This window comes from Eucyclogobius newberryi, unplaced genomic scaffold (assembly GCF_026437365.1).
Source record: "Eucyclogobius newberryi isolate DKJ021-1_F unplaced genomic scaffold, fEucNew1.0.hap1 SCAF_17, whole genome shotgun sequence".
Lineage (NCBI taxonomy): Eukaryota > Metazoa > Chordata > Actinopteri > Gobiiformes > Gobiidae > Eucyclogobius > Eucyclogobius newberryi.
Genome location: NW_027315801.1, coordinates 29,718,748 through 29,741,871, shown reverse-complemented (window position 1 = coordinate 29,741,871; position 23,124 = coordinate 29,718,748). Strand labels below are relative to the sequence as shown.

At 43.6% G+C, this 23,124-nt stretch overlaps 3 protein-coding genes across 5 annotated transcripts; 2 read left to right on the top strand and 1 right to left on the bottom strand.

Annotated features, from left to right (window-relative positions):
- The first annotated feature begins 4,166 nt into the window (after positions 1–4,166).
- On the top strand, positions 4,167–7,812 carry csrp1a (cysteine and glycine-rich protein 1a). The gene is made up of 6 exons (XM_072449864.1): positions 4,167–4,410; positions 5,533–5,642; positions 6,383–6,551; positions 6,630–6,759; positions 6,826–6,922; positions 7,727–7,812. The coding sequence occupies exons 2-6, from the start codon at positions 5,534–5,536 to the stop codon at positions 7,801–7,803; spliced, it is 582 nt and encodes a 193-aa protein (XP_072305965.1). The 5' UTR covers positions 4,167–4,410; position 5,533; the 3' UTR covers positions 7,804–7,812.
- A 781-nt stretch (positions 7,813–8,593) lies between these two features.
- On the bottom strand, positions 8,594–10,711 carry phlda3 (pleckstrin homology-like domain, family A, member 3). 2 transcript variants are annotated; one of them, XM_072449869.1, is made up of 3 exons: positions 10,651–10,711; positions 10,144–10,564; positions 8,594–8,951 (listed from the first exon to the last, which is right to left on the bottom strand). In XM_072449869.1, exon 2 carries the CDS (start codon positions 10,549–10,551, stop codon positions 10,147–10,149), a length of 405 nt encoding a protein of 134 aa, XP_072305970.1. In that variant the 5' UTR covers positions 10,552–10,564; positions 10,651–10,711; the 3' UTR covers positions 8,594–8,951; positions 10,144–10,146. The 2 variants fall into 2 exon arrangements, with proteins under 2 accessions (XP_072305970.1, XP_072305969.1); XM_072449868.1 differs by lacking the exon at positions 10,651–10,711 and having other exon boundaries at positions 10,144–10,607.
- Positions 10,712–14,994: 4,283 nt separating this feature from the next.
- On the top strand, positions 14,995–16,631 carry tnni1a (troponin I type 1a (skeletal, slow)). 2 transcript variants are annotated; one of them, XM_072449866.1, is made up of 5 exons: positions 14,995–15,099; positions 15,185–15,316; positions 15,720–15,809; positions 15,876–16,052; positions 16,463–16,624. In XM_072449866.1, the coding sequence occupies exons 1-5, from the start codon at positions 15,040–15,042 to the stop codon at positions 16,568–16,570; spliced, it is 567 nt and encodes a 188-aa protein (XP_072305967.1). In that variant the 5' UTR covers positions 14,995–15,039; the 3' UTR covers positions 16,571–16,624. The 2 variants fall into 2 exon arrangements, with proteins under 2 accessions (XP_072305967.1, XP_072305968.1); XM_072449867.1 differs by having other exon boundaries at positions 14,996–15,099; positions 16,466–16,631.
- Positions 16,632–23,124: the final 6,493 nt, after the last annotated feature.

Sequence of the window (23,124 nt, the reverse complement as noted above, 5' to 3'; positions counted from 1 at the left end):
ATTACACGTTAGACGTAGACTTTACATTAGACCTCTCAGCCTAAGGCAGTGCAGCTTAGGCTGAGGCCCAGGCCTGTGGTCTCCGTCCCTGCACGGTCTTCTTCTTCTTCCTTAGTGCTTCATGGCGGCTGGAATCCAAGTGTCTCACCACTGCCACCCACTGTACGTCTTGGACTTGAGACATTAGACGTTGGACATTGTACATTGGACGTTAGATGTTGGACGTTGGCCATTAGACATAATGCCCTGTTCACACCAAGGCGTCAAAAGCGCCAGGTTTACATTAAAAGTCTATGTAAACGCACTGCGTCAATTCATGTGACGGTTGAGTTAAGCCAATCTGAAATCAAGCCTATTATTTAGAGTCATGTGTATGAACTTTGGCAGTAATTTTGGAATCGTTGTGATACTGGACGGCATCTCTATCACATACTAAGTAATGTTGGTCCATGCAGATCCATGGGCAGGAACGCGGGGGAGGAAAAAGCCTTTGCTCCCATGAGGATGGGCCACATTGGACTCAATTGGTCGCTGAGTAGGATAGAAAATCCAACCGGTCTGTGTAATCACTGTCAAGAGCCAGAGACTGTCGAGCATGTGCCAGGGGAGTAGCTCGCCTAGGGCACCAAATGTGCTGGGGCTACAGTAGGTTGCAGTAAAACACCAAAGAAGAAGAAAGTCTAAAGAATAAAGTAGGTGGCGGTAGTGTAACACTTAAGATACCTACCGCCATTAAACACCAAAGAAGAAGCGGAGCAAGAAGAACTACAAAGACTCTTGTTGCAGCAATCCCAGATACCCGTGAGTGCAAGATTGGCTGACTGTGATGCAACTGCTCAACCGTACGGAGAGTCTGCAGCTCACCCAGCCACCACAGGTCAATGCAGATCCTCTCCAGCCAGATCCTATGGTGGAGGCAGAGAACTGGTTGCCACATCCTCCCGGGCTAGTTGAGGTCAAGGTGGAACTGGACTCCAGCTCAAGATCAGCGGACCATTTCCAACCTCCTCCACCCCCTCCCGGGCTAGCTGAGATCGAGGAGGAACCAAACGAGGAGGAACTGGATCCCAGACAAAGCTCAGTTAAAGGCTTCAATAAAATTAGGAATCAGTTGCAGAACCTGAAGAGTGAGCTGCAGCTGCACAGAACTCCCAGTTTCCCCAGCATGAATTCAAGCCTGTGTATCCTAATCCTCCACCAAAGATGACTTGGCCTCCATTTCCACCTCCTAGAGCAAGGGTGGGCAAACTACGGCTCGCTGGCCACATGTGGTCCGTTTGTATTTATAATCCGGCCCGCAAAACATGCCAGATAATATTTTTTTTTAAATTAGAATAATTTATTTTTTGTCCTTTTTTGTCCTTAGGTATCTGTCTGCACTTGTATCCTTAATAAATATGACGTGAAAGGAATTAAATAATAAATTCAAATAGCCTATTTTGACAGAAAAGGGATTGTATTTTATATTTAATTTTTTGAATTTTTTTTCACACCAATGATTGCAGGCCGGCCCTCCGCTACTTGCCTGGATTCGGATATGGCCCTTGGAGGAAAATAATTGCCCACCCCTGTCCTAGAGCCTACCCTCAGTCAGGGTACCAGTGCCCACCTCCTCCACCCTCTCCTGAGCCATCATGGAGGACTCCACCGGCCTGGGAAACCCACAGGATGTTCGCAGGTCCAGAGTATACCTACAGAATGTTCGCAGGTCCAGAGTATACCTACAGGGGACCAAGGATCCCAAAGCTCACATGTCGTGATCCTGAGGAGTTGTATGTCTGAAGATTGCACTGGAGAACATACTGCCAACAGAGAGTACTGAGACATTCCAGTATCAAATCCTGTTGGATCATTTACAGCTAGAGGAGGCAAAGTTGATAGCTGATGCATACTTTCACTCTACCACACCCTTCAGCGACACCATGAATGCCCTGGGGGAGACGGGAGATGGCGGAGGAGAGTGGATCGGTGGTCGAAGACATTCTGGACGGCATGGAGGAGCAGCCTTTTCTGGCTGCACGTGCCCGGAAACGTAAAAAGTCCCTTAGCTCGTCCGAGGGTTCTGGGAATGAGCAGAAGGATGAGGCTGAAGCTATTGATATCCGGGGTGAGAGCAGAGACTGTAAGGTGATCATAAAGCTTGCACAGGATAGTGCAACCTTTAAGGAGTGGAATTCAGTGGCATTGTCAAAGGGCCTAACTGTAGCTGTGGGAGTGATCAAGAGTGCGAGTGTCCTTAGAGATGGCTCGCTGCTGGTCGTGTGCAAGGACGCGGCTCAGCAACGGAAGGCGATTGGAACTAAACGTCTGGGTGGAAAGGACATTCTTGTGTCTGATGCTGAAAGAAACATGGTCAGAGGAGTTATCGTAGGTGTCCCTACGGCGACGTCTGTGGATGAAGTTAAGGAGAATTTGACTGGAGCTACGGTGGTGGACGCTAGGCGGTTGAAGGTGACCCGGTCTGGGGTAAGATGTGACAGCTTGTCGGTAATGGTAACACTTGAAGGGAGGTGCCTGCCTAGTAAGGTGTTCATTGGGTTCATGTGCCATGACGTTAGGCCATATGTTCCACCGCCCCTGCGTTGCTTTAAGTGCCAGCGCTTTGGGCATATTGCAGCGGTCTGTAGAGGGAGGCAAAGATGTGGTAAATGTGCAGGAGATCACGAGTATGGGAAGTGTGACGTGGGAGCAAAACTGAAGTGCTGTAACTGTGGGGAAGAACATAGCTCTGCCTACGGGGGATGCAGGTTTAGCAAAAGAGCTGCTGAGGTGCAGAAAATAAAGGTCTCTCAAGGCATATCCTATGCAGATGCAGTCAAGAAAGTTTCAAGTAACAAGTTTAGAGTAAATACAGAGAGAGGAGCCAGTGCTGCTCCCAGCCAGGGCGAAATGAGAAAGGCCAGCGTGGCTCCCAAGAAGTGTGAAGGTTTCAAGAGTGGAGGTCCCAAGTGTGCAGGTTCCAGAATTAATGAGAATACCCTGGTTGTGGATAGAGAGGATTTTGTACTCTTTATGGTGGATGTTGTAAACTGTGCTGCTCAGACTCAAAGCAGAACTGAAAGGATCAGGATCATTGCTAAAGCTGCAGGGAGATTCCTTGGAACAAAGGAGCTTGATTGGGCAGATATAGAAAACAGGCTAAAGGCGCTAAATGGGAGTCGGAGTGATGGGGGTCTGCTTGTGGGGAGTCAGAGTGATCAGAGTGACAAGATGGGGGTGGGGGTGGTCTCCTGCTGCTCATTCCCAGAACCCTCGGACGAGCTAAGGGACTTTTTACATTTCCGGGCACGTGCAGCCAGAAAAGGCTGCTCCTCCACGCCGTCCAGAACGTCTTCGACCACCGATCCACTCTCCTCCGTCTCGTAGACGCACGGCTACCAAGCAGCGACATCAGTGGAAATATTAAAGCCTATAGAATGAAGCCTGAAGAATAAAGCTGTACGGCGGAAGCACCGAACGTCAAAGAAGGAGAGGAAAATGAAGAAGAGTCTCCCTGGAATAAAGCCGGTTGTTGTTGTTGTTGTTGTTGTTGTTGTTGTTTTATGGCAGTTGGCATCCGAGTGTTGCATTACCGCCAGACTTTATTCTTCAGACTTGTTGTTGTTGTTGTTGTTGTTGAAACAACAACAACTATTCTAGTCACAAAGACATATCATGACCTCATGGGCTTTGTAACACCAAAGCAATGGAAGGAGTACTTTTACGGACTACGACAGAGTCTGAGGACTACGAAAAGTCTGAGGAATAAAGTCTGGCAGTAATGCAACAATTGGATGCCAACCGCCATAAAACAACAACAACAAAACACGCTCGCGCGGGAAGGTGGTCGCGCGGGTGGCGAGAGCCATCATCGCCGCTACCACGGCTTTGATTATTATTATTATTACGGTATTATTATAAATATATAATTTGTATTATTATTAAAATGCATAATTGCATGACATTTCCCAAAACCAATTTCACAGACTATAAAATATATAATATAATCTCTCCAGAGCAGGATTCAGTAACAGCACGAACAACATGGGGGTAGAGATGACTAAGAATGCTAATTAAATAATACAAATGTACAGTGACTAAACAGTACAGTGCATAAACGACTGACAGTCAAAGATATTATACTTAAACTGATCTGTAGAGACAAAACACAGCACAACAGCTCCTTCCAGCCTCTGCACTTCACACATTTCCTCTGGAACTTTTAGCAGCCTCAAATGCTCCTCCCTTTTCACATCTGGGCCAGCCACAATTCAGACAGGCACATACCGACATTCTTCAACTACCACATGGACAAATAGATTAACGTTACAGAGTCAGCAGCAGAAGAGCTCAACGCTTCGAACGGAGGACGTCAGTTTGTTTATATGAACAGCCTGTTTGCACCAGACGACCGTTACCTACAGACTTCAGGTAACAATGGCTTTTCACATTTCAGTACGATAGTTTAGTGAGTGTCGAGTCTGTTTAACTCTTCTGTTTAAATCTTATTTTCCATAGGATTGCAAAGTTGATACAAAGTTTGCTTTGTGTCACATGCTTGGTGACTTGATAACATAGTAAATAGTCTGTATAATAGGTAACCAGTTAAAAAGGTTTGAGTGAGCGTTTGTTCACATTTAAGTCATGCTTCCTGAAATGGCCACACATGCCCAAACTTGCACATTATCTCAGACGATGCATCAGTGTAATTTTGCAAACTATAGACCCTTTAAACTGACATGTCACTTTAAACGTTCCAAATTCCAGAATGGAAACAACTACTTTCAATGATTAACTGACATCACATGTACATTATTGGATGTACACTTATTTGATCAAGTGTAAAATCTCCACTAAAATAATGGAATGTTGTTACAAATCACATTGACAAGTTGTATTTATTTGCACATACCCTGGTGAGGGAGGTTTCTTCACTTCAGGAGGCTGAGTCCACTCCACAACGACTGTATTATCTCATTCTAAACAACATCACACAGTATATTTAGCAGATGCCCATTCAAAAGTTATAACTAAACATAAGTTAACATCTGTTTGGATTTACCTGCATGTATATTTGGAACACACAATGAAAGTAACAGATAGACAAACAGTAAACTTCTGGATAAAGCTTAATGTATAGCATGTATTAAATGATCTTTAATAATGCAAATGTGCAGTGAACTGCCTGCCAGAACTGTACACGGATGAAGAAGCCGAACAGCAGTGATCTGAGAGGTTTCTCAACAGAAAAGTGGGTTTCAGGACAAAATAACTGAATAGGGAGGGTCATGCTGGGAAACAGGCGAAACAGGCAACACTTTTCAAACGCTCAGCTGCAAAGCACAAACTGTTTGGTGGTTAAACTAAACTTTTCCACAGTTAATGCCATGTTTTTAACTGAACCCACAAAGAACAGGAAGTATTTAAATGACAAGGTCTGGATGTAGATGACGCCGTTGGGTGAAGCCTAATATGGAAAAAGAAGTCCTCTTAACAATAATAAAAAGACCTCCTCTTACTAATAATATTCATATGTTGCATGCATTTCTATAGGATGCCATTAGGTGGGGGTAACAAGTGCGGTCGCTGCCAGAAAACCGTGTACTTTGCAGAAGAGGTGCTGTGCGATGGGCGGAGCTTCCACAAGTCCTGCTTCCTGTGCAGTGAGTAAACTGTTTCCTGTCATTGTTGTTTATGAGCTTTTTACCTTTACAATTGATCCTTTATGGCTGGTTTTCACATGTATCTTTATAGTAATGACTTAGGCAGCACCTGTCATAAATATATATCATAGTTTTACATCAATCAAGTGTACCTTTGGGAAGATTTCCGTGATTAAAATAGTTTAAGATTACAGGAAGTAGGAATCTCTCCATTTGTCATGAGTCATGACACAAATTCAATCCAAAATGCAGGGACTTTTTAGGTGCAAGGAACACATTTTCCACACAGATTGCTTCTGTTAAGAACGTGTCATAAATTGTAATATGCCAAATCACAACAGATTCTGTATGTGCTGTCCAACCAGGAAGTAAAACTAATAATAAACTTAAGCAAAATTAGGGAAAACTAGAGAGGATTTGTAATTATTTTCTTTTAAAAAATATTAACTATTGTGTTTTGATGAAATCACATAAACTTTAATAACCCTATGTGTTATCAAGTGAACCAAAAACTTTAAGAGAAATCTATGAAAAAAAATTATATTTTAAGCTCTTTTATGATGGAATGTAGTAAGTACAAATAAGTATTTGGGCATAATTATCTTCTATCCGGCGTTGTTATCAAGCATTCCTTGGGTTGAATTCAGATGATGTTCATTTTTGTTAAGAGGAAAAGCGAATCTGCTAAAAAACATGATGAATAAAAACAACAACAAATAACGCTGTGGTTATTTTCTCAGTGGTGTGTCGGAAGTGTTTGGACAGCACCACTGTGGCAGTCCACGAAGATGAGGTGTACTGCAAGGCCTGCTATGGCAAGAAGTATGGTCCAAAAGGCTACGGTTATGGGCAGGGAGCGGGCACTCTCAGCATGGACAGGGGGGAGTCTCTGGGTATAGCACAGGAAGAGTAAGTAACAGATGTATTCAATTGTGTGTCATTCATGGTAACAGACTTTTAACGATGAATGTGTATTTTCTCTGCCAGACCTGGTCCCCATCGTCCGACCACTAACACGAACACGTCTAAGTTTGCACAGACGTTTGGGGGAGCGGACAAGTGCCCTCGCTGTGGCAAGTCTGTCTATGCAGCTGAAAAGGTCATAGGGGCAGGCAGTGTAAGTAATGAATGTATTACCAGTCATTTGAGACAGTACAATAAACGGTCTTGTGCTTTTTCACAGTCCTGGCATAAGAATGGATGTTTCCGCTGCGCTACATGTGGGAAAGGCCTGGAGTCCACGACACTGGCGGACAAGGATGGAGAAATCTACTGCAAAGGTTCAGTGCAGACATGGTTTTAACTCATATGGTTTGACCTCTTCAAACTCAGGATTTATTCATTTCGTTAAGGGGAAAACAGCACATGCAGAGGTCCGTCTGGCAGTTTGCAGCTTCATGTGCGCAGTTTGCCTTTGTTGCTAAGGCTCTGTTCATGTTCCCAATGATTAGATGTTAGTTAGAAACACTGGCTGTGAGAAAATAATATATATAGACATAAAAAAAGAAACACACACAACATCATTTAACAACATACACGCTAATTTGTGTAATTAATTGGTTGGTGAGGTGAGTTTATGTAATCAATTTAGCACATTTATAAGGTAGATGAGTTTAGCTCAGTAGGTTAGGTTAATAGTTTTTTTGTTTTTTCCACTTTTTTACTAGACACTAAATATTAATGAACACCCCGGGTCTGCTTGCCCATCCATAAAAGTCACCTCACGCCACTGAGAGAGTAATGCCTTTCTCTGTGTCTCTCTGGCAAAGGTCATTTCATTTGACTGAAGTTTACAATAAATCAAGTAGACAAAAAGGCACAAAGATGAAAATAGTACTTTAGACAACTACTTTATAGATGTCTAAAATTCGACCCATCTAACCGTGTAAACTATTCACTCCTCATTTACTTCATGATTCAAATTAAAAAAGTGAATAGTTAGCTCGTTCTTAGCTAAGATCAAACACTTTTGTTTTTACCTTGACAATCAACACATGTATGTTGCATCTCTCTTTTATTAGGTTTAGCAGACCACTCTGTCTTCATGATGATTAGTGTATTTACCTGTTTGGTGTCTTTTTCAGGATGTTATGCCAAAAACTTCGGCCCTAAAGGCTTTGGATACGGCCAGGGAGCCGGGGCCCTGGCGCACACCCAGTAGAGGGCAGCAGAGAGTCGATGTCACACTTCCTCAATCTTGCACTGCAGTGTTCATCCAGCAGGGGGAAGCCTCACTGAACTATTAGACCGTCCCAGAGATCTTCCACTGACTCACTAAATCCCATTAACAGTATTATTTATAACAAGTGTGTGCTGTTACTACAATAAAAACAACATTCTTTACCAGTTACATGTTTATCTGTTCATGATATTGTACGTAGCTTAAATATATCTTCATTGCAGTATTATCACACAAGTATGTGAGTGAAACTTACCTTTGTTTTATGGGGAATGCGGAAGCACAGATGTGAGAAACTGTTAAAAGTTTCAAGAAACGTCACAGGCTCATTGTTGCATTCCTGCCATAACATCTTAGTGACACATAGAAATACTATAAAGTCGGCCGCCCACAAACACAACTCCACCCTCAAAACTACACAACAAATTAAATCAGGACAATGCACCTCAGATTTGGGCAGATTTACTGCATTGCCCTAATACATGTGGAGATTTAATATATTTGATTATTTCTGCTGTACTTTTGAGTCTTCTTTGAGCTACAATGCCCAACCCACAACGAGAAGACCAAACAATGGCCAACGGGATATAGGCTCATCCTCAATAGCTATTCAGTTAAAAATATATATATATATATATATATACTACAGGCAAATGAGTCAACGAATTACATCTCAGCACAGGGAAGACATGCCCATCGTTTATAGCTTATGACACAGTAAAGAAGGTACAAAAATATGTTGAAAACAACTTGTATACTTCTGATATGTTCATTTTTATTACTGTTTTAATACTGTACATGGTTTTGGAAAGCATACAACATAAAAGTGCTAAATATTAAGCACCATTCAGTCAATCACAAATGTATCCATCTGAGTAAGAGAGAAAAAGTGACTATATAAAGTGTCCTATACTTGATAAGATACAGGAGGTGACCCATAGCGCTCTACAACCTTCATGTTAAGAAATATAATGCCATAATGTCCATAGCTCTGCCAGAGAGGTCGACATATGGACATAGAAAAAAAAACATTTGAAATTCCTACATCAAAAATAGGCACTTGGGAAAATAAAGTTGTCCAATCCACTTTGGCCATTGCACGGTCCACACTACATTTCCATTAGTGTCCACTGTAACACAAAAAGAAGCCATTATGTCATAGTTGTTGTGTATCGTATAACATGGAAGCTATCACATTTTGCAGAAGGCGTGAAAAACACGTCGACATTTGAAGTGTGTGAAGTTAATTTCAGAGCCCGACTGGCATCTGTCTCTTAAGGAAGCCCTGGATTCCTGGACCGTGAGCTCATAGTTCACTCTTGACATTTGAGATTTCACTTACACTTAGAATACATAGTGCTGTTGCTGTCATGATAGTTACTGGTTAACATGATGTGAGTGAATGCCCTCTCATATTCTATTATAAAGTGATTCTTACCCACGCACTTATGGCCATGTGTGGTTTAAAAATACTTGCCTGAATGTGGAGGGAGAGGCAAGCTGATGTTTTTTTGTAAGCTCTTGTTGCGCCATGAATGAATGAGTAAAATATGTTGATACGTGGAAAAGGTTACAGGAGGTGGGCTGCTTGTGTATAATAATTACTCTTAATTTACTCTTTAATTGTGAGCTATGTGTCACCTCGATCCCAAGAGTCGGGCTGTTGTCGTTCCAGTTGGTGCTGATACTGTTTTAACACTAACAACCTAATGGACATTACGTTTGATCAAATAGTTGTAAACACAAACATAGCGTTAATACTATAAAACAGTGTAAATACGATCGGCCTGTCATCATGTGTAAACAGAGACTGAATATAGCTTAATAGGAAAGGCCAGTGGTTTTACTCTGGTGGTCCTCCAAAATGTTTGATTATATTGATCATTACAATTTCTTATGATTTACGATCAAACATACTGATTGTTTTGACTCTCTGAAAGTAATCTTTCATCCAAATTTGGTGATAAACGTTTTAGTTTCCTTTAATTTGTGAAAGAAACTGTGCCATTGTTGACTTTGGTCAATTAATATTCAAAATCATCCAGTTGCTTAGTAGCAACAACAACATACATGTCACATCAAAAGCACCACATGCTCAAAGGGGGAAAGAAGAAGCACAAGCTGATCCAGCCCCACCCAACAACATGATTTGAATTATGTTGTGATGTGTGGAGTAGGTCAGGGTCCTTGGCATGTTTTATGACCAATACAAGAGGTCCCTGGCCTCAAAAGGCTTGAGGGCCCCTGGGATAGGCTGTTTCTCAGTGACGACTCAGTTGTCCTTTAGTTTGAGTGTAAGTACATAATCATTATGGCGCATACCTATCACACCTGCTCCCTCCAGGTGCTCAGGTGCGCCGCGGACAGGTGCCGGTTCTTTCCTGTCTGCACAGCCTGGAGGTTTTTAAACCGCACCAAAGCCAAGGCAATCTCTGCGTTCCACGCGGTTCCTTCTTGTGAACACCTGAAGTCTATCTCTTTTCCCGTGGCCATAACCACCGTGAAGTACACAAGTCCTCGTTTATACTCCACGCAGTCCACTGTTGTCATGCGCTCAAAGCGCAGCTCTTTGGCTTTAGATCCAAACGCCACGCACGGAGCATCCTCGTCTTCAGTCCCAGTCTCCTTACAGTCGTGGAGCCGGAGTCCTTCCTCTGTCAAGACGCAGCGCTTCTTCTTCCACAGCTGGAGAAGTCCACTGCTGCGCTTCTCCAACACTCCCTCACGCATCACTGGAGCCGGGCTGGACATGGTGAGGAGCCAAGGGAAGAATCCATTCATTTCACACAATAGTCACCACACCTTTCTGCTTAAAAAGGTCAAGTGTACCTTCAGTCCGTGTGTATTGTGAGTCAGGCGGCAGACGCAGAGTGGAGGAGAGGCTGGTCCTGCCTGGATATGTTAGAACATGCCCGGCTCCTGAAAGACCTTTCCCCTTTGTGCGCGCGCCCGCCTCCAGTGACGGAGAAGATCCGGACACTTCTTTACACAATGTCAATGAGGAGGATGTGCAACGGCAGCTTCTGTTTATCTGGAAACACCCTGTGTTCTGACAGCAGGTCTTACACATCTGTCCTTTTACTGAACACAGTGACAGTATGGCGCATATATGTGTATATATAAGATAAGATAAGATAAGATAAGATATTCCTTTATTGTCCACACATGGGGAAATTTCATTGATACAACGCAGGTAGATACAGAGGAAAAGGACAGATAACAGAATATAGGAAGTTTAAAAAACACTCTTAATAGAAGAACTCTTATAAACAAAAACTCTCTCACACACACACACACACACACACACACATACACTACAGTATAATTGAATCACTCAATCAATGAAGGTGAGCTAAGTTAAGCCAAGTTAAATAGAATATAACACGATCATGGGCATAATGATAACAAGAAATACAGGCCTATAACTACACTTAACAGGTGGCCGACTTTACAGTCTATTCAAACTATTTCTATTGCCTCACATGTTTCACTCATGTGGGCTGTTTATTGTGATTAAAAATACTCTGTAAGTCTATGTATTTGGCTTTCTCAGAGTTGTGTGAATTCTGCAATAAACTAATAAGAAGCACAATGAGTTTGAGGCGTGTAGACACAAACATCCACCTACGCTCATGAGCACACCCAGCTCCAGTCATTCTCATGCACACCGCTTTAGACTAGCATATGCTGTGTGTGTGTGTGTGTGTGTGTGTGTGTGTGTGCGTGTGCGTTTGCGCGCGTGTGTGTGTGTGTGTGTGTGTGTGAGAGAGATATGGAGTCAGAGTGTAGTTACAGGCTTAGAGCAGGTCAGGGATAAAAAGGCCGATTGTATGAGCCCTTCTCCAGTTACTGTGGAAAGCCCCGGAGACAGCCACGCCACATGAGTCAGCACATGGCCAGAGGGGAGAGAAGAGAGGAGAAGAGAAGAGAGGAGGGGAGAAGAGAAGAGAAGAGAGGAGGGGAGAAGAGAGGAGATTAGAGAAGAGAAGAGAAGAAAGGAGAGATGAGGGGAGAGGAGGTGAGAAGAGAGGAGGGGGGAAGAAAGGAGAGATGAGGGGAGAGGGGAGAGGAGAGATGAGGGGAGAGAAAGAGGAGAGACGAGGGCAGAAGAGAGAAAGATAAGAGAGGAGAGTAGAGATGAGGGGAGAGGAGAGGAGAAGAGAGACAAGGGCAGAAGAAACCAAGAGAAGAGAGAGACGAGAGGAGAAGAGACGAGAGGAGAGGAGAGTAGCAGTGAGAGAGAAGTTAAGGTTGGGTGGGAACTGTCCTCCCTGTTGTTGTGGTTGTCCTGTCTTTTGCATTGGTGCCACCGGCTTTGTAAGATCAGAAAACAGGATCATATCAATATTCCTCACATTTTGGTATATATATATATATATATATATATATATATATATATATATATATATATATATATATAGCATGCTACCCATAATAGCTAGAATGCCCCAATGAGGAATATTGATAGTGAAGAATATTGATATTATCCTGTTTTCTGATATTGTACATATTCTTGTACATATTCTTCTTCAATATAAACCAGATAATTTTGGCTCTTAGCTTTGTGTGCGAATGGAAAAGTCTCACACAGGATTGTAGTGAATCTGAGGGTCATTTAAAAAACCAGGCATGTGACTGTTGTCACATGACATTTAATTAACTGGTCAAGGGCGCTCTTTTTTTCCACTGGCACAATAACAACAATGTCTGTATTTGTCCATTCATGCAACAAAACTAGGTCCAAAAGCATTTCATGAAAATGGAATGTAACGAGAAGAAAATACTTGTTTTAAACTTGTAAGGGTTAGAAAATAAAGAACTTCATGATGCCTTGGAAAAATACACATATGTATATGTGTATTTTCATGTTTCACATGTGAAACATGGGATGTAATGGGATTACATTGGTGCCCTCATGTGGACAATTTAGAACCAGATTGTTGCAAAAAATGAAATAGCCTGTCCTTTGTGCTTTTGAAAAAAAAACAGAAAGGTGTTTTAGCTGTTGAAAATTGACAGAATGCACAAAATTCGTTCAATTGAGAAAAAAACATAGTTTAAACACATTTATAACACTTTGTGAAAATGCTATGTTTTAGTATAGCCAGTAGAGGGCATCTGAGTGCAGTGTTTGGAAAGCTTCATCAAAAAACTGGCTACTTCTCTCACATAATTTAACTGTGATTGTTTTACTCCAGCAGAAACACTTGATAACAAGTTAAACAAATAGAAAAAGCTTCAGTTGTAGTCATCTGGACTCAGTTTGACAAAAATGTTTAAGTATTTTTTCAAACTGAGTCCAGATGACTACAACTGAAGCTTTTTCTACTATGGAACACGCCTGGACGAATGAGGGATTACTCCGACAAGTTAAACAAATGGAACAAATTGGACAAATAAGTATTCAGTTGTATATGCAACCCTTTTTTAGTCTTAACATTCAGATTTTAGTCCATGTATCCTCACTTGTATAAAGATGTATAACTCTGTATTGTATGTGTATTGTACTGGGCATTGCACTGGTCACTGGTCAGTCTGGCCAGCCAACAGTCCAGCTCAAACTCTCAGTCTGTGGCTTTATCCTAAATGTCGGGGACCAACTGGACAGCGTGAGACCAGGAAGCTGCAGAGATGGGGATGCTAACAATAGCCCCCAGTGACAATGGAGAGATTGGTTCATGGGTGGTACAGTTAAAAAGGGGGACCCAAAATCACAACAGTGATCCCAGTTTGTCCATCCTGATCCAGCCACTGTCCAAACACTCTTCATACTGGTAAGTTACCACTTGATAGTTTTGTTATTGTGAATTACGTGTTACATGTCAGCTTTTCTAACTAATACATGTCATTAGATTCCTGTGGTTACAATAGCACGTCATCTGGCTTGTAAAATACAGTAATATTGAAAATGTTTGGCATTTCACACCATATAACTGTCATGACTGCTTTTTTTGGGCTTAGGGACACTATTTTGGCAACTTTGTGCTTTTCAATTATACTATTTCCTTTGGCTTTTCCTGTGAGTGGTTGCTGCAGTAACTCAGCATCATGCTCCTCCTGGTGCAACCTTCAGCTGCAGAACTGGCACAGAGAGAACAGTCATGTGCTTGGATTTTGCATCGTTATTTATTAGTTTGTAAAATAGATTTAAAAGCTGATTCTGAAAAACATATATTTTCTGTGTTTTTGATTAACACAACACACGTCCATCAGTGGAATCTTACAGGTCAGATATGAAGTCAGTGTCCAAAACCAGTCTGACCAGAACTTTCCAAAGCACTTTTTTAACTTTTGTTTTTGTATCCATTGCCATGTTGGCCAGAGCACAGAGGCTCTGGAGCATGGATGAGTTAGAGCTGTGAGCTAAGATAAATCCCTGATCCTGGCCCGGTAAACTCCTGGAGCACAATCATACTGCAGCTGTCCATCAGATGGTGCAGGTCTATTTGGGGAGACAAGCCACTCTAAATTCCACCCCTCAAGATAATCCCACATCGAAAGATGTTGATGTGGAGGCAACAGGGATTGCCAAGGGTTGGCTCTTAGGCTGGAATGTTCCAAATTCATGGCAGCCACTTGTAACCCTGCTGTGATAGGTGATATAGTGTGAGCTGAGCTGGCACATGCAGGGAAAAGGCTGACCGAGGTCAGAGTGAGGAGAGAGGGGCATTTCATGAGGTCAAATAAACAGAAGGTGATGATAATACAGAGTTGTGTGGTAAGACATTACACATTTGACAAATGGCTATTAAGTATTCAATTAAATTCATTCACTTGGAGTAAGAAGCCAGAATGTCTCATTTGACAGTCCCAAACAAAGATAAATGGAGATTTAGCAGACAGTAAGACAATTCTGATGTCTTTAACCCATTTACTATTGCTGTATATTTGTATATGCCTTTCAACACTGACATCATGATAGGGTCTCGTCTCATAATTGTTTTCATATTTATTATTATTTTCAGCTGCATAGTTTGCACCTGGATTTACTGAAACCTAAAGCAGAAGTGATTTTCACTGTGTTTTTAAGTTTAAGTGTGTTTCCGTCCTGCAGATATTGACAAGATGCCAGAGCAAGTGTAAGTGATCAGCCTCTGATTTTAGAATAATAGACAAAATGTTCAAATGTCTAAGGTTTATATCTCTCTCTCTCTTACAGACAAGAGGTAAGATGAGCTCTCAGTTGTTTGTGATTAAAAATGTGTAATCTGACACCATATGAGCTTGTGCTCTCAGAGAAAATCAAAGATCTCAGCATCACGGAAGCTGATGCTCAAGGTAATCATAATACCACAGCGGAGCTGTAATTAACATTATACAGTAAAATAAACGGATGGATCATCTTCTGGCAACTGTGTTGCAGAGTTTGATGGTGGCCAAAGCCAAAGAGGAACTAGAACAGGAGTTACTGGAGAAGGAAGAGGAGAAGCAGAAGTATGTGTCAGAGAGAGCCCCTCCTCTCAGCACCAGCAGCTTCAGTCTGGCTCAGCTACAGGTACTTCACACGTGATGTAATGATGTAGTAGGAAATATATTACACAATACTTGGATCTTTGAAGTGTTGTGGCTTAGACTGCCACTGTGACGCAGCAGTGGCTCCAGTGCAAACTGTTGTTGTGTCCTCAGGCAAGACACTTCTCCCACTGTGCCTAGTATGAATGTGGTGATTGAGAGAGTGGTGGCCAGAGGGGCTGATGGCTGTCTGTCTGCCCCAGGGCAGCTGTGGCTTCAGTAGTTGCTCACCACCACCAGATGCGGAGTGAAGGAATAATACAGTGTTGTGCTGTATAAATCAGATGCATTATTACACTTTTTGCACTAGTGGTGTGAGAACTACTCCAAAGATTAAATGGTCTGACATTTTAAAAAATCAAGTTACTTCACCCTCTAAACCTTAGGATCTGTGCAGAGAGCTTCACTCCAAGATTGATGTGGTCGATGAGGAGCGGTATGACATTGAAGCCAAAGTCATGCTTAACACACGTGAGGTATCGGATCTGTGGTCAGTGAACTAGAGCAGAGCATTTTCAGAGCATGCTTCTCCATCGTCCTAGATTAAAGACCTGAGCATCAAGGTTCTGGACTTGAGGGGGAAATTCAAGAGGCCAAACCTGAGACGGGTCCGTGTGTCTGCCGACGCCATTCTGCACTCTCTGCTGGGCTCCAAACATAAAGTGTCCATGGACCTCCGAGCCAATCTCAAGTCGGTCAAGAAGGAGGACACAGAGAAGGTTTGTACATGGACCATTGTGACTATGTGGAATATGAGATCATAATAATCTACAGACATGTGGCACAGAGATGTGTAACGCAGCCTCATATTATATACTACATATGTACATACTATGCAGCAGACACATACTGTACATGTTCTGTGTGTGAAGTGAGGCTGATGTGATAGCGGCGCAGCACACCTGAGTTTGTGAAAGGTGTGTTAAAGATACTGGACGGCAGCGCAGCCCCTGTGTCTCAATAGACACTCAACAATGATCCCTTTGTATGAAGCTTTTTAGTCCTGCTTGCTTCACTGGTCAGCATAAGTGTCAGTACAAATTAAGTCCATTAAAGGTCCATTTCCCTCGTTTGTTGTGTTTTACCGTGTAGTAATATCTCATGCCCTGTTTTGACTGTACTTCTGAAGCAGAAGAGGCCTGTGGAGGACAGTGATTGGAGGAAGAACGTGGAGGCCATGTCTGGGATGGAGGGCAGGAAGAAGATGTTTGATGCTGCTAAAGGCTCTGCTCAGTGAAGTGTTGTGAAGTGGAGTTTGACACACAATGTTAGATGCCACGCAATTAGCAATATATTCTACAATATTCATAATAAAGTTTTACATTAGCGCTAAGGTACACAATGTGGTAACTCTGAACACAACTTGTGCTGTTAAATTTGAGATAATGTATAATCACCATGGATGTATTTTTTATTTTTGATAATTAAAAAACATCTGTGTGGGTAAAATAATAATCATTTGTAATTTGAATGTGGTCTTAAATAATTGTGTGGTTAATAAAATTGCACTCAATCAATTGGATGTTTTTCTATAGGGTTTATATCACAATCATACAATTGACAGCAAAATGATTCACAACTCGTCCATGGATTCCAAAGATATAAAATCAGAGATCATTGAGTGTCTGCTTATGATTAACACTTAAAGGTTGAATGGACGATTTTTTTGGCCCAAATTTTAGTCTTATTTCCTCGTGGCGTGGACTGCCGATTAGTCCTGCCACGTTTCAATCATAAAACGCACCTACCGCTCACCTGCAGCCACGCGTGGCTCGTCCCCCGAGAGCAGCATGGTTCCGCGTGTCTAAGCGCATTGATCTATCATAATATAGTTCCCTCAGTGTACGGGACAAAATGAAGACGGAGAAAGACTGTTCGAGTTGACTCATAAAAGACGTAAATCTATGGGAGACGAGAGACGCGATGCGATCCGTCGTGCTAATAAACAAACGCAGGTGTGTGTTGTGTCAGTCCGCACGGGGGAGTGCGCATGCGCACTTCCGCCTGCGTTCTCAGATCACCGAAAAAATCGTCCATTGCACCTTTAACACTTTCACCGATTTCAACAAGTTGTAATAAGGGGGGCTATTGCTTTTGACATTTGTACATACCGTACTTTTTTTCAGTATTTGCAAAAGTGAATTAAACTAATGCTAACGCTAACGCTAATGCTCTACAGGGAGGAGGGGGTGCAGCTGGGTCATCGAGGCTCTCTCTCCGTTTCTTCCTGCTCAGGTCTGCGTTCAGCAGGATCTTGCAATTTGTCAGGACAAACAACTATTTGAGTTGCAAACTACGCAATCATCAACTGTGAATTACTGAGCGTCGTTTGGTGTGCCGCAAAACGCAGCAGAAAACATGACATGATATTTTTCAACAAATATTGAACATTTTCAACAACACATGTAGTACTCTGACACACATGTGTTACACACATGCAGTACTTTTACACAAATGCAATGTCTTTTCCACAAATTTTGCACATTACACTTCTTTACACAACTAAACTACATGTTTTATGGCGGCTGGTATCCAAGTTGCCGCCAGACTTTATTCTTGTTGTTGTTGTTGTTGTTGTTGTTGTTCTATGGCGGTTGGCATCCGAGTGTTGCATTACCGCCAGACTTTATTCGTCAGACTCTGTCGTAGTCCTTGTTGTTGTTGTTGTTGTTGTTGTTTTATGGCGGTTGGCATCCAATTGTTGCATTGCCGCCAGACTTTACTCCTCAGACTTTGTCGTAGTCCTCAGACTCTGTCGTAGTCCGTAAAAGTACTCCTTCCATTGCTTTGGTGTTACAAAGCCCATGAGGTCAGGATATGTCTTTGTGACTAGAATAGTTGTTGTTGTTGTTGTTGTTGTTGTTGTTGTTTTATGGCAGTTGGCATCCAATTGTTGCATTACCGCCAGACTTTATTCCTCAGACTTTTCGTAGTCCTCAGACTCTGTCGTAGTCCGTAAAAGTACTCCTTCCATTGCTTTGGTTGTTGTTGTTGTTGTTTTATGGCGGTTGGCATCCGAGTGTTGCATTACCGCCAGACTTTATTCCTCAGACTTTTCGTAGTTGTTGTTGTTGTTGTTGTTGTTGTTGTTGTTTTATGGCGGTTGGCATCCGAGTGTTGCATTACCGCCAGACTTTATTCCTCAGACGTTTCGTAGTCCTCAGACTCTGTCGTAGTCCGTAAAAGTACTCCTTCCATTGCTTTGGTGTTACAAAGCCCATGAGATCATGATATGTCTTTGTGACTAGAATAGTTGTTGTGTCAGAGACCAACCGGAGGAGAGTGGATCGGTGGTCGAAGACGTTCTGGACGGCATGGAGGAGCAGCCTTTTCTGGCTGCACGTGCCCGGAAACGTAAAAAGTCCCTTAGCTCGTCCGAGGGTTCTGGGAATGAGCAGCAGGATGAGGCTGAAGCTATTGATATCCGGGGTGAGAGCAGAGACTGTAGGGTGATCATAAAGCTTGCACAGGATAGTGCATCCTTTAAGGAGTGGAATTCAGTGACATTGTCAAAGAGCCTAACTGTAGCTGTGGGAGTGATCAAGAGTGCGAGTGTCCTTAGAGATGGCTCGCTACTGGTCGTGTGCAAGGACGCGGCTCAGCAACGGAAGGCGATTGGAACTAAACGTCTGGGTGGAAAGGACATTCTTGTGTCTGATGCTGAAAGAAACACGGTCAGAGGAGTTATCGTAGGTGGATGAAGTTAAGGAGAATTTGACTGGAGCTACGGTGGTGGACGCTAGGCGGTTGAAGGTGACCCGGTCTGGGGTAAGATGTGACAGCTTGTCGGTAATGGTAACACTTGAAGGGAGGTGCCTGCCTAGTAAGGTGTTCATTGGGTTCATGTGCCATGACGTTAGGCCATATGTTCCACCGCCCCTGCGTTGCTTTAAGTGCCAGCGCTTTGGGCATATTGCAGCGGTCTGTAGAGGGAGGCAAAGATGTGGTAAATGTGCAGGAGATCACGAGTATGGGAAGTGTGACGTGGGAACAAAACTGAAGTGCTGTAACTGTGGGGAAGAACATAGCTCTGCCTACGGGGGATGCAGGTTTAGCAAAAGAGCTGCTGAGGTGCATAAAATAAAGGTCTCTCAAGGTGTATCCTATGCAGATGCGGTCAAGAAAGTTTCAAGTAACGAGTTTAGAGTAAATACAGAGAGAGGAGCCAGCGCTGCTCCCAGCCAGGGCAAAATGAGAAAGGCCAGCGTGGCTCCCAAGAAGTGTGAAGGTTTCAAGAGTGGAGGTCCCAAGTGTGCAGGTTCCAGAATTAATGAGAATACCCTGGTTGTGGATAGAGAGGATGGTGGATGTTGTAAACTGTGCTGCTCAGACTCAAAGCAGAACTGAAAGGATCAGGATCATTGCTAAAGCTGCAGGGAGATTCCTTGGAACAAAGGAGCTTGATTGGGCAGATATAGAAAACAGGCTAAAGGCGCTAAATGGGAGTCGGAGTGATGGGGGTCTGCTTTTGGGGAGTCAGAGTGATCAGAGTGACGAGATGGGGGTGGGGGTGGTCTCCTGTCCTCGTCCAGTCTCGTAGACGCACGGCTACCAAGCAGCGACATCAGTGGAAATATTAAAGCCTATAGAATGAAGCCTAAAGAATAAAGCTGTACGGTGGAAGCATCGAACGTCAAAGAAGGAGAGGAAGATGAAGAAGAGTCTCCCTGGAATAAAGCCGGTTGTTGTTGTTGTTGTTGTTGTTGTTGTTGTTGTTGTTGTTTTATGGCGGTTGGCATCCAAGTGTTGCATTACCGCCAGAGTTTATTCCTCAGACTTTTCGTAGTCCTCAGACTCTGTCGTAGTCCGTAAAAGTACTCCTTCCATTGCTTTAGTGTTACAAAGCCCATGAGGTTATATGTCTTTGTGACTGAAGCCGGTTGTTGTTGTTGTTGTTGTTGTTGTTTTATGGCGGTTGGCATCCAAGTGTTGCATTACCGCCAGACTTTATTCCTCAGACTTTGTCGTAGTCCTCAGACTCTGTCGTAGTCCGTAAAAGTACTCCTTCCATTGCTTTGGTGTTACAAAGCCCATGAGGTCATGATATGACTTTGTGACTAGAATAGTTGTTGTTTCAGAGACCAACCGGCTTTATTCCAGGGAGACTCTTCTTCATCTTCCTCTCCTTCTTTGACGTTCGGTTGTTGTTGTTGTTGTTGTTGTTGTTGTTGTTTTATGGCGGTTGGCATCCGAGTGTTGCATTACCGCCAGACTTTATTCCCTAGACTTTGTCGAAGTCCTAAAAGTCCTTCTTCCAGTGCTTTGACTTCCAGTGCTTTGACAAAGCCCAAGAGGTCATGAGATGTCTTTGTTATTGTATCTTATAGAAGTTCTTCCTCCCCTCAGACTTTGTCGTAGCCCTTAAAAGTTCTTATTCCATTGCTTTGGCGTTACAAAGCCCATGAAGTCATGGGACGTCTTTGTTGTTGTATCCTTTAGAAGACCTTCTTCCATCACTTTGGCGTTTCTAGGCCCATGAGTTCAAAGCGCGTTAGAACATCCTCTTGTTGTGTTGTTGTTGTTGTTGTTGTTGTTGTTGTTTTATGGCGGTTGGCATCCGAGTGTTGCATTACCGCCAGACTTTATTCCTCAGACGTTTCGTAGTCCTCAGACTCTGTCGTAGTCCGTAAAAGTACTCCTCCCATTGCTTTGGCGTTACAAAGCCCATGAGGTCATGATGTGTTTTTGTGACTAGAATAGTTGTTGTGTCAGAGACCAACCGGCCTTATTCCAGGGAGACTCTTCTTCACCTTCCTCGCCCTCCTTGACGTTCGGTGCTTTGGAAGTACAAAGCCCATGAGATCATGGGACGTCTTTGTTGTTGTTGTTGTTGTTGTTGTTGTTGTTGTTGTTGTTGTTTTATGGCGGTTGGCATCCGAGTGTTGCATTACCGCCAGACTTTATTCCTCAGACGTTTCGTAGTCCTCAGACTCTGTCGTAGTCCGTAAAAGTACTCCTCCCATCGCTTTGGCGTTACAAAGCCCATGAGGTCATGATGTGTTTTTGTGACTAGAATAGTTGTTGTGTCAGAGACCAACCGGCTTTATTCCAGGGAGACTCTTCTTCACCTTCCTCGCCCTCTTTGACGTTCGGTGCTTTGGAAGTACAAAGCCCATGAGATCATGGGACGTCTTTGTTGTTTTACAAAGCCCATGAGGTCATGGGACGTCTTTGTCGTTTTATCCTTTAGAAGTCCTTCTTCCATCACTTTGGCGTTTCTAGGCCCATGAAGTCCAAGCGCGTTAGAACATCCTCTTGCTCCTCATCCTCGGCTCAGTCTCCAACACCCCCCACCTCTATAAACGTTTACCCAGCCCTGTGCTACATAAGTAAGCAACCACAGCCTGACACAAACCCTGTGACTGGATCGCCAGAACGTTCCGCAGATTGAACTCCCGCCCATTATTCCGAAACCACAAGGCCAACCCGGCCCTTTCCCTATCATAAGCCTCACAGCAAATCAGCACATGCTCGACAGTCTCTGGCACCCGACAGTGACCACACAGACCGGTCGGATGTTTGCCTATCCTACTCAGTGACCAATTGAGTCCAGTATGGCCAATCCTCATGCGGGCGAAGGCCCTTTCCTCCCACGCGTTCCTGCCCACAGACCCGCAAGGACCCACACTACCCTGTATGTGATAGAGATGCCGTCCAGTAACACAGTGGCTCCAAAATTCCTGCCAAAGGCCGACCACATGACTCTGTCTTTGTTGTTTTACAAAGCCCATGAGGTCATGGGACGTCTTTGTCGTTTTATCCTTTAGAAGTCCTTCTTCCATCACTTTGGCGTTTCTAGGCCCATGAAGTCCAAGCGCGTTAGAACATCCTCTTGCTCCTCATCCTCGGCTCAGTCTCCAACACCCCCCACCTCTATAAACGTTTACCCAGCCCTGTGCTCCAAAGCACCGAACGTCAAAGAGGGCGAGGAAGGTGAAGAAGAGTCTCCCTGGAATAAAGCCGGTTGGTCTCTGACACAACAACTATTCTAGTCACAAAAACACATCATGACCTCATGGGCTTTGTAACGCCAAAGCAATGGGAGGAGTACTTTTACGGACTACGACAGAGTCTGAGGACTACGAAACGTCTGAGGAATAAAGTCTGGCGGTAATGCAACACTCGGATGCCAACCGCCATAAAACAACAACAACAACAACAACATAAGTAAGTAAGTAAGTAAGCAACCACAGCCTGACACAAACCCTGTGACTGGATCGCCAGAACGTTCCGCAGATTGAACTCCCGCCCATTATTCCGAAACCACAAGGCCAACCCGGCCCTTTCCCTATCATAAGCCTCACAGCAAATCAGCACATGCTCGACAGTCTCTGGCACCCGACAGTGACCACACAGACCGGTCGGATGTTTGCCTATCCTACTCAGTGACCAATTGAGTCCAGTATGGCCAATCCTCATGCGGGCGAAGGCCCTTTCCTCCCACGCGTTCCTGCCCATAGACCCGCAAGGACCCACACTACCCTGTATGTGATAGAGATGCCGTCCAGTAACACAGTGGCTCCAAAATTCCTGCCAAAGGCCGACCACATGACTCTTGATAACGGGCTTGATTTCAGACTTGCCCAACTCAACCGCCACATCAATTGATGGCCGCCGAAGGGAACGTTTAGCCAGTGCATCAGCCATTTCGTTACCATCCACCCCCACATGCGCAGGGACCCAAATGAAGGAAACCCTCACATCCTTCCTGGACAGGGAGAGCGTCAGACAGAAGATGCCATTCAACACATCCTGTCTGCAATCCGATTTCCCAGATTTAATGCTTTGCAA